Genomic DNA, 11,670 nt, shown 5'->3' with positions numbered 1-11,670 from the left:
AATACGAAAAAAATTAGCCGGGCGAGGTGGCGGGCGCCTGTAGTCCCAGCTACTCGGGAGGCTGAGGCAGGAGAATCGCGTGAAACCAGGAGGCGGAGCTTGCAGTGAGCCGAGATCGCGCCACTGCACTCCAGCCTGGACGACAGAGCGAGACTCTGTCTCAAAAAAAGTATTAAAGTCAAACCACACTCCCTGAAGCCTAATAGAATAAAATAGGAATAGTCTTCATCTTTTTCATGACAGCACTTCAAATACCAAATTGCAGTATTCATTACCCACTAAGTCTTCTCTGTTCCTTGCTGAACATCCTATTTCAACCATTCTATGGTGCTATTCAATACAACTGATATACATGATAGACATGTTATTTTTCTGCAGTCAAACATGTAGCCGCTAGTCCTATGAGGAATGAGCACTTGAAATGTTGCTAGTGTAACTGAGGAACTTTTTTTTTTTTGAGACGGAGTCTCGGTCTGTCTGTCGCTAGGCTGGAGTGCAGTGGCACGATCGCAGCTCACTGCAACCTCTGCCTCCCGGGTTCAAGCGATTCTCCTGCCTCAGCCTCCTGAGTAGCTGGGACCACACGCGCCCACCACCACGCCCAGCTAATTGTTGTATTTTTAGTAGAGACAGGGTTTCACCATGTTGGCCAGGATGGTCCCTGTCTCTTGCCCTGCATTCAATCTTGTCAATTTCATCAAACATCTGACTCCTACAAAGCAATACTAAACAGTACAACTTTCAGAATGACCATTTAACACCTAGACAATATTTCTATTTGTACTTTCCAGAATGGAATTTTTTTTAAGGATCCATAGAGTGGTTCACATTGATAATCACTGGAACTAACACTTTGTCAGCAATCCTAGTGCCTAAATGTCTATAGCTGCATTTCTGAACCTAAACGTTAAGACTTGATACTTCAACTTTTTGGTTTAGGCCCAGCAGTTTGGGTATTCCACGTGGTTAATCATTTTAAAGCTTGTTTCAATATAGTCTTCCAAACAGACTTTCCAATTTGTGTCACAGATTTGGCACTACCATCTGGTCTGTATGTAATCCTTTACAGTTTGCAAGGCACTTTTACATCCGTTATATTTAATTTGATTCTTACAACCACCTTGTGAGGTAGGCAAGATGTGAAGTTGATATTTTATAGACAAAGCAACAGAAGCATAACAGGAGCTTAACTGGTGGGATCTATTCTCTCTTCCATCGAGCATCTTGTGGTATATTGTCTTCATCCAAATCCTTGACAGAAATGTTGAAGAGGACCTCTAGAGTCTAGGCTGATCCTGAATTCTTAAATAGCACTGACTGTTACAGCAGTTTAAGCAAGTCAGTTTCACCTAAAAGTGTGATTATCGAACCCACATGTTGCCTTTCTGTTCAAAAAGGATAGTACCAAAGACAGTCACAGTCACCTGGCTTACTGACATAAATATTAATACTAATCCAATGAGTAAAAAGCACATGAGGATTGGCTGCCACAAAAAAATTTCAACCTGTATCTACCAAAAAACTGTCACACCAACTAAAGAAGCCAAGTCTCCCTCTCTTCCAAAACCCTCATGGAGCCATGCTTTATTATAATGGTCTGTCACAGGTCCTAACCCACACTGTATTTGATTATATAGTCTCATAATTAAGTCATTCCTCTTTATCACACCCAGCACTTAGTCCACTGCTGCCCATGTAGGAGGTACTCAAATTGGTAAAAGAGAAATCTATTCAAGCGAATGATCTTCTGGGCCCACTCCAAAAACAAACTTGTGACTTGAAGAGGCACCACCAGCCATAGCCACATTCCTACTAACAGGGCTGATTTAAATGCCCTTATAATTGGCTTGGCCATAGTCTCCAACAGGTGCCAAGGCTTTTGCTAGTTAAACCAGTTTTCATTGGATCATTTTGTTTTCTATGTGTTTTGACCAAAAACAAAGAAAGGTTCTCTAACAAGAGAGAGAGAATATATGAAATAGGAATATGTCTATAAAATGACAGTCTTATCAGTAAGGAAAATAAGTGATCAATAAAACAAAACATCTGACTGTAGGTCTACCCAAAGAAAGGAAAAAGGACTAACAAACAAGAATATAGTGCTTTACCATTTACAAATCTTTCACATACATTCTCATTTGACCCTCACAACAACCCTGTGAGGTAGGCATCACGGATATTCTACTCATTAAACAGATGAAGACAGTAAATCTTAGAGCAGTTCACTGATATGCCCAAGGCTCTACAGTTAGTGAGTGATTTGTATTAATATCAGTCTTTGGCCTAAAAATTCAGCACCCCTCTTCCCCTCATACTTGTCCCACCTACTTCACAGGGATTATATAATGAAGATAAAATGAATTCAAGACTAGAAAAATACTTTGAGGGAGAAAAGCACTATATAATTATACCTACAAACTATGATTTTCCACAATATATGGCTCATTCCTCTTCTCATCTCAGCTTGTGTGTGAACCCAGAGTTGTATATTGCCTCTGTCCTGTGCTCAGTAAGCAAATAAGGCAGGCAGGGGGTACAGTGTGATCCTGTTTAAAGTTACATAAATTACAATAAGGGTAACTGCTATTATTAGGCAAACTGAAAAACAGCACAGAAAGGCCAGTGTGCAACTAGGACCCACTAAAGCTTAGAGCAAAGCAATGCAAGATTATCAGACAAGGCATGATTGCATAGAAGGAAAATGTGGTGTCAGAGTTCAAACTGGCACACACACACAGTTATCTAAGGCAAAGTGGTGGCAAAGAAGTTATTTGTTCCATGTTACACAAACAAGAGCAAAAGATTCATGGGAACCTGTACAAAAGCATCTTGTGTCACACAGATCTCTCCAGCTGCCTATAGGGAATATACACAACAGTGTCACCTTCAAAGAATGACTGTACCTGTGTTCATATCCTGAACTATACCAAGGAATAGCTCCATGCTAAACTGTCTTGGCTAAAATACAACCAGTGCCATCATTCCTAATCAGACTAATAAACAGAATGTCTTTTAAGGTAATGAGTTAGATGGCTGTGTTTAGGTTTTTTCCAGGATTTACTTTGGATTCTCCTGCTTTAAGACCCAAAGAAAGTTATATTGAGTTTTTATTGATGATTCTATGTGTTTTTAACAGAGTGTGATAGGTGAATTAAACATATTAAAAGAGTTCTATAGCATCTGTTCAGAAAAGATTATATACTATACAAACTATTCAAGTCATACAAAACCATTTTTCATTGTCTTTTCAACTGAGAAGAATCCTATTCAGCACGCTTCTCCTCCTGAGGTGGTTCATACTGAGCAAGCTATGGGGCAAAGACAGAGGAATTTAGGTGAATTTCATTCTAAATTGGGTAAAAAATAGAAAAACAAGGTAACTATTCAACTAGTTATCAAGCCAGTAAATGGTATTTATATCAGTTTCTATAACCATCCATTTTAAATCCTTCAGTGATTTAAGATTTAATACAATCGAATCTAATGAAAGCCCTTTTCATATAAACCTTTAAAATTGCTTTGAAACTAAAATTTCATTCCAGATCATGACTGTACTGTTCAAATACTTGATATGCAATAAACTGTATCTTCCCAAAGATTCATTTGCTTATAGGGAACTTTCTTCCTCTCCACCAAAAGTTTACTGAAAATACCCACTGAAAAGTAGATAAAGAGTTAGGTGACATGTCTTAACTTAGCCAATAAACAACTACTAATGTCTTTGAGTTAAAAGGTTCCAAAGAGTTAACTAGCATTACACATTGTGGAACCTTGGATAATTTAAAATAAATGCATTTTATTTTATGCTAAGTGTGGTTCCTTGCAAGAACACCAGGCTAACATTAGGGTTCTGCCAACTACCTGTTGGAGTTGAGAAGCTTATTAGACTTCACTGTGCTTTCATTTCCTCGCCTACAAAGTGGCTTGTGTACTTGTTTCACTTATCTCACAAAGTTGTTGAGAAGATAAATTATGAGAAATACTCAGAGTAAGGTAAAATACATTATGTGATTAAGAACGTTTTAAGACCTCAAAGACTTAAGAGTTGATTAACTTGAAGTTCATGAAAATTCTCACAGGACTTTGAAAAAAGAAAAAACTGGCTGGGTGCGGTGGCTCATGTCTATAATCCCAACACTTTGGGAGGCCAAGCTAGGAGGAACGTTTGAGCCCATGAGTTTGACACCAACCTGGGCAACATAGCGGGACCCCATTTCTAAAAAAATTTAAAAATTAGCCAAGCATGGTGGCAAATGCCTGCAGTCCCAGCTACTCAGGAGGCAGAAGTCGGGGGATTGCTGGAGCCTGGGAAGTCAAGGCTGCAGTGAGACATGACTGCACCACTGCACACCAGCCTGGGTAACAGAGACCCTGTCTCAAAAAAAGAAAGAAAAAACTTTAGCACTAGATAAAATTAACTCCTAACAAATTTACAGAGGGCCACCACATATGGCCTTGCAGACTATGAACTGTACACATTCTAAGAGGTACCATTTACAAAGCAGTGGCCCCATATTGGCCTACTTAAAATCAACTGCTTAAGAACTTCAGAACTGACCATTTACTTATAAAGAGCATTAACCAATATTCTCATCCTTTTGTTGATGCTGGTTCCTAAGAACCTTTTTTTTTTTTTTTTTTTGAGATGGAGTTTCATTCTTGTTGCCTAGGCTGGAGTGCAGTGGCACGGTCTTGGCTCACTGCAACTTCCACCTCCCGGGTTCAAGCAATTCTCCCGCCTCAGCCTCCCAAGTAGCTGGGATTATAGGCATGCACCACCAAGCCCGGCTAACTTTGTATTTTCAGTAGAGACAGGGTGTCTCCATGTTGGCCAGGCTGATCTCGAACACCCGACCTCAGGTGATCTGCCCACCTCGGCCTCCCAAAGTGCTGGGATTATAGGCGTGAGCCACCACACCCGGCCAGACCTCTTTTTGACCACACTTTGCTTCTTTGCTTGTCCTATTTCCAGTATGTCTTGTGGTTTTCTTTTTTTCTTTTCTTTCCCCCTCCGCGAGATGAAGTCTTGTTCTGTCACCCAGGCTGGAATGCAGTGGCACAATCTCGGCTCACTGGAATTTACACCTCCCGGGTTCAAGTGATTCTCCTGCCTCAGCCTCCCGAGTAGCTGGGATTACAGGCACATGCCACCATGCCTGGCTAATTTTTGTATTCTTAGTAGAGACAGGGTTTCACCATGTTGGCTAGGCTGGTCTTGAACTCTTGACCTCGTGATCTGCCCACCTTGGCCTCCCAAAGTGCTGGAATTACAGGCATGAGCCACCACGCCCAGCCTGTCTTGTGGTCTTCTAGACACAGCATAACTTTGGCCTTTGCAATTAATTCAAATTGATATTCACCCACCTTCCTCCCCTCCTGTCCATTTTAGTGAGGTTTTCATCATATAATTATTACAGGTAAAATTATCTTCACATGACTTATTTTTAAAATTTTACCTTTGCTTTCAGTTTTTTATTTTCTTCTACAATAGCTTCATATTTCTCTTTCATTTCAGCCAGTTCTAGGCGAAGCAGCTCTATTTCTGGATTCTCTGGGGTAGCAGCTCCTAAGTGATGCTTTAAAAAACTATTATCAATGTTAAGAACTTACTTATTAGACATGAATGAAACTAATGAAATAGCACAGAGTAGTATCAATATCCCTGACCAGAGTCACCCACTTTACCACCAATATCTACCCAGAGATCACCATCCAAAAACTCAAGTGAAAGTAACTTTCTCGGCCGGGCATGGTGGCTCACGCCTGTAATCCCAGCACTTTGGGAGGCCAAGGTGGGCAGATCATGAGGTCAGGAGTTTGAGACTAGCCTGACCAACATAGTGAAACGCTGTCTCTACTAAAAATACAAAAAATTAGCTGGGCATGGTGGCGGGCACCTGTAATCCCAGCTACTTGGGAGGCTGAGGCAGGAGAATCGCTTGAAGCCGGGAGGCGGAGGTTGCAGTGAGCCAAGATCACACCACTGCACTCCCCACCAGGCAACAGTGCAAGACTCCGTCTCAAAAAAAAAAAAAAAAAAAAAAAAACTAACTTTCTCAATATTCAGAAGTATTTTAAAGGTTATTATCTATCTAAAAAAATAAGAGTTTCAAAATAAAGCCTTTTTCTGACTTGAAAGATGAAAGGATACTCCAAAGCACTGTTAGGTTTCTCTGGTTCTTCATATAAGGCTACCAACACTGCAAATCAAAAAGCAGAAAAAGCAACAATTGACGTATTCAATTTGAATGGCTGAAATTATATTCCATTACCCAGTAAATATTAGGTGCCAACTATATGCTGAGCACGTTGCAAAGACTATACAATGCTGAACAAGACAGACAAGGTCCCTGTTCTCAACAAATTTACAGTCAAGCGTAAAAGATATGCAAGGAACTAGAGGGTATCAAGCAGTAATACTGGATAATGGGTTACGATAGCACACTGGAAGAACACCTAAGCAAGCCTAGGACATCAAGGAAGGATTCCTAAAGGAAGGCAAAGACCTGATACCTAGGGGATGAGTGTTTTAAAATGGGAAGGCCCAGGAGCAAGAAAACAATGTATTGAGGAACTGAAAATTCAAGTATGGCTGGAGATGTAATTTGGCAGGAAAGGAAGCTGGAAAGGTGGTCATGGCCACATTATGGAGGGTCATGCAAATTTGGTTGGCATATAATTAAACAGTTTTAAGGAAGGGAGTGACAGGATCCACTCTTAACTGCTATGTGAACCAGCTGGAGTGGGATGAGGATAAAGACAGGAAGAACGGTTAAAAGGCTGATGTGGTAATCCAGTTTAAAAAGACAGCAACCTGCAGTAGAGTGATGGGAGTGATAGAACAGTGAGAAGAAAGAAATTCGAGAATTTAGGAAAGAATCAACAGGACTATGGTAATTACTGGAAGACGCTCTGAATTCAAACATGGTCTTAAAAGTGAAGTTTGTTTTGCTAAATAACCACTAATCAAAAATTTTACCTGTAGTCAACATGCTCAAATCAACATTAAAATAAGATATACTTGAGTGGTTTCATATCTAATCACTCATATGAGCACTGCCTTGCTCTTCATCTATGGAACAAATTCTTCCTAGAATTTACTACTTCAATAAAAAAACTCTAATTTAGTGGTTGGCCTTTTTGTGCATGGAACCCTTTGAAAAATTTAATAAAAGCAAAAAAAGCAACCACACACAAAAAAATGTGGCTGGGCGCAGTGGCTCACGCCTGTAATCCCATCACTTTGGGAGGCCGAGGCGGGCAAATCACCTGGTCAGGAGATCAAGACCATCCTGGCTAACACAGTGAAACCCCGTCTCTACTAAAAATACAAAAAATTAGCTGGGCATGGTGGCCAGCAGCTGTAGTCCCAGCTACTCGGGAGGCTGAGGCAGGAAAATGGCGTGAACCTAGGAGGTGGAGCTTACAGTGAGCTGAGATCATGCCACTGCACTACAGCCTGGGCAACAGAGCAAGACTCTGTCTAAAAGAAAAAAAAACAGTGATAGATATCTAGACCTCAAGTTAAGTCCTGTTGTAAACCAACTTACATACTTCTTTTGTTTTAGAGTTTTAACAACTTACCAAAATAATATACAGTATGAAAAAATCAAATGGGCAACTATTTTTAACAACTTACATTGAGTTGTGATAGTTACTCTTCATCTAAATACACTTAACGGCACTATTTTTTGAGAAATTCGTTGTTTTTGTTTGTTTTTGAGACGGAGTTTCGCTCTTGTTGCCCAGGCGGGAGTGCAAAGGCATGCAATCTCCGCTCACCACAACCTCCGCCTCCCAGGTTCAAGCGATTCTCCTGCCTCAGCCTCTCTAGTAGCTGGGACTACAGGCATGCACCACCATGCCCGGCTAATTTTGTATTTTTAGTAGAGACGGGATTTCTCCATGTTGGTCACACTAGTCTCGAACTCCCGACCTCAGGTGATCCGCCCTCCTCAGCCTCCCAAAGTTCTGGAATTACAGGCATGAGCACCCAGCCAAATCCTAATTTTATAAGACATGAATATTAATACTCTTTCCTCTCCTCTTATTCCCCCACCCCATTTCTCTCGGCTTCTAATTTCTGTCAGTGGTACTTACAAGGTTGATCATTGCAGAAGATACTGTAAATACTAAGTTTCCTGTGTTTTTCTATAAATGAAATGCACTTCCTTCTAATCAGACAAGAACTCTATACCCAATCGTGCACCCCTTTTTGCCTTCGTAGCCAGGATTTTTAGAGGTTGATATACTGCTCAAAATAGCTAAAATGCTTCAGCTTCCAAATGATTTATCATCTTTATCTTTAGCCATCCTTTCATAGTGTTTTAATGTTATAAACTATTTCAAATCATCTTGGAAATAAGCTGTAAAAAATTTAGGCCAGACACAGTGGCTCATGCCTGAAATTCCAGCACTTTGAGAGGCCAAGGCAGGAGGATTGCTTGAGATCAACCTGGGCAAAACCCCGACTTACCCAAAAAAAAAAAAAAAATTGGTCGGGCATGGTGGCTCACGCCTGTAATCCCAGCACTTTGGGAGGCCTAGGCAGGCGGATCACGAGGTCAAGAGATCAAGACCATCCTGGCTAACACGATGAAACCCTGTCTCTACTAAATATACAAAAAATTAGCTGGGCGTGGTGGCGGGCACCTGTAGTCCCAGCTACTTGGGAGGCTGAGGCAGGAGAATGGCATGAACCCGGGAGGCGGAGCTTGCAGTGAGCCGAGACAGAACCACTGCACTCCAGCCTGGGTGACAGAGCGAGACTCCGTCTCAAAAAAAAAAAAAAAAAATTAAAAATTAGCTGGGCATGGTGGTGCATGCCTGTAGTCCCAGCTACTTGGGTGTCTGAGGTGGAAGAATTGCTTGAACCTGGGAGATTAAGACTGCAGTGAGACGTGACTGCACCACTGCACTCCAGTCTGGGCGACAGAGACCTTGTCTCAAAAAAATATATATATATGTAAATTAAATTTGTGAGGCTGGGCACAGTGGGTCATGCCTATAACATCAACACTTGGGGAAGCTAAGACAGGAGGATCACTTGAGGCCAGGCATTCCTAGGTGACAGAGTGAGATTGTCTCAAAAAAAAATAAAAAGTAAAAACAAATAGAATTGTATAAAGCACCTGTGTTTGAAGCTGAAAATCAAATTTTTAATAAATCACGTCAATACTGTGTTGGCTGATGTTATTTAGGAGCCTGGAAATCTAAGGAGATTAAAAGGTTAAATTCTAGTGGAGGCCAGGCGCGATGGCTCACACTTGTAATCCCAGCACTTTGAGGGGCTGAGGCAAGGTAAGGAGTTCAAGACCAGCCTGGCCCACCTGGTGAAACCTCGTCTCTACTAAAAATACAAAAAATTAGCTGAGCATGGTGGCGCATGCCTGTAGTCCCAGCTACTTGGGAGGCTAAGGCAGGACAATCGCTTGAACCCGGAGGTGGAGGCTGCAGTCAGCTGAGATCATGCCGCTGCACTCCAGCTTGGGCAACATCTTCTGTGTAGTCAGTTACCTCCTACAACTGTCATTTTTCTGCCTTTTACCATTCAATCTTTCGCTTGCTCCATCCAACCACTCTGGCCTCCTTATACTTCCTGAAACTCTTGACAGATATTGTTTCTTTCAGGTTTCTGCTCAAAAGTACTTAAGAAAGGCCTTCCCCCCACCACCCTATATAAAATGACACACACATCCCACCTGTCACTTGTTTTTTTTTTTTTGAGAAAGAGTGTCACTGTTGCCCAGGGGCACAATCACAACTCACTGGACCCTTGACCTCTTGGGTTCAAGTGATTCTCTCACCTCAGCCTCCAGAGTAGCTAAATTACAGGCACACACCATGCCCAGCAATTTTTTCTTTTAAGAGACGGGAGTTTTGCCATGTTGCCCAGACTGCTCTTGAACTCCTGGGCTCTAGCAGTCCACCCACCTCAGCCTCCCAAAGTGCTAAGACTACAGGCATGAGCCACGTGCCTGGCCTCACCTGTTACTCTTTATCCCTAACTTCTGCTGTATTTTTATCTGTAACACTTACCTCTAGCTGACACTAGGTATTTATGTATTTGTCTCCCTCAACTAGGACATAAGCTTATGAGAGCCGAGACTTTTATCCTCCTCTGCTTATCTCCAGTGTGCAGAACAGATGCCTGAGTAAAATGATTAAATGAAAGAAATGAACTTATGGAGTTTTTAGAGGGAATGACATTCAAAGCATCTGTGACACTTCCAGAGACAACATAGCACAGTACTTTCAGAGTAGTCCCTTAATACTTGCTGAAGTTTATTTGCAAAGAGGTAAACTATTATCTGAACCCCAAATAGGTAACAATTCAAAATTACTAGCCTGCTTTCTGCTAAGACCCAGGAGTTATGCTCCTAGAATTTTCCTCTAAACTTTGCTTCTGTCCAAAGAGCAGTTACCTACTTATTTCCCACACTTCCCAAACTTCCTAGTTTGACCCAAGTCCTGATCCCTGCCAACAATTCCATTCTACACCCTTGAAAATCCCAGTGAGTTAAGTGACATAGCAGGCATTTAAATTACTGTTAAGCTAATGAAGTAAACTGTACCCTACCCCTTGGAATCCTCCTGTTTCCGACACTTTACTCATCTACTTACTTAGATCTCGAAGCCACGAATGAAGAGATACAGCGTTAACAGTAAGTTTTCATTTTAAAAAGTGAAAACAATGTAACCATTTTGATATGCCCTCGAGCTCTTTAAACTGTAATTCTACTTTAACTATGAAATATACACAAAATAAAAATTGACACAGACTAAGGAATGGGGGCTGAAAAGCCACAGCCAAATTGGCCATGCATCTCCTACTTCGGGGATTAGGCTCACTCAACTATTTCATAGCCCACTTTGAAATTCGGTCATTTTTCCAGTTGCTCTTTGTTGGAGGGAAACTGTTTCTTAACAAGATTCTGAGGACTCCACAAAAACCGTAAGGTGGGAGGAATTGGGATCTGAAGGTCTTTGGCAAACATGTCCACTGCGGCTGCTCGAGGCAAAGCAACGGAAGTTGAAGAGACTTTGCAACAGCTGCAAGAGTTTCACTCCCAGTGCAGAGAAGGGTAGCGTAGCTAGGCTACCTCACCCGGGCGGCCTCCAGCAGCCAGGTCCCTACCGAACCCCGAGGCCCACCTCGCTGGACCCCGGACGGGCCCCATCTGTTTCCCCTCCTTCCCCACGCTACGGCCCGCTGGGGAAAGGGGCAGCGCCGGGGAGCACGACGAGGGCACGAGGTACCCTCTCCTAGCCCAGGCTCACCCTTGGTCAGCGTGTCCAGCACCCCCGACTTCTCCAAGTACCTCCGGAACTGCTCACGCTTCGAGTCGGCGGCCTGAAGAGACACCGGGGGTCAGTGGCCAGAGCCCGGGAGCCGAGCAGGAAGAAGGTGCTAGGAGTCTGGCAACCCCGCCTCCGCCTCGCTACCTCGGGGCCCTCCCGCCCAAACCTGCGCGCGCGACCCCACTCCCACCCAGAGCCGACCAACGGCTTGCTACCGCCCGCATGCCCCCAGCCACGCCGCGCCCCCCTCACTTTGTAATGGGCCATAGTGACAGCGGCAGCGGCGTAGCTGGCGCCGGAGACCGCGACTGGCGGGTTGGGAGCAGAACTGCTCATGCGCGGAAGGGGGCGCGCGGCTGCGCACTTGCG

General features: G+C 42.9%; 1 protein-coding gene across 1 annotated transcript; it reads right to left on the bottom strand.

Annotated features, from left to right (window-relative positions):
- Positions 1-2,082: 2,082 nt before the first annotated feature.
- Positions 2,083-11,639, bottom strand: MYCBP (MYC binding protein). The gene is made up of 5 exons (XM_005543908.4): positions 11,554-11,639; positions 11,281-11,353; positions 6,152-6,200; positions 5,457-5,586; positions 2,083-3,308 (listed from the first exon to the last, which is right to left on the bottom strand). Exons 1-5 carry the CDS (start codon positions 11,635-11,637, stop codon positions 3,264-3,266), a joined length of 381 nt encoding a protein of 126 aa, XP_005543965.1. The 5' UTR covers positions 11,638-11,639; the 3' UTR covers positions 2,083-3,263.
- Between the last annotated feature and the right edge of the window lie 31 nt (positions 11,640-11,670).

This window comes from Macaca fascicularis, chromosome 1 (genome assembly GCF_037993035.2).
Source record: "Macaca fascicularis isolate 582-1 chromosome 1, T2T-MFA8v1.1".
In the NCBI taxonomy this organism is placed as follows: domain Eukaryota; kingdom Metazoa; phylum Chordata; class Mammalia; order Primates; family Cercopithecidae; genus Macaca; species Macaca fascicularis.
Note: the sequence above shows the minus strand (reverse complement) of the source record. Positions and strands in the feature narration are given on the sequence as shown.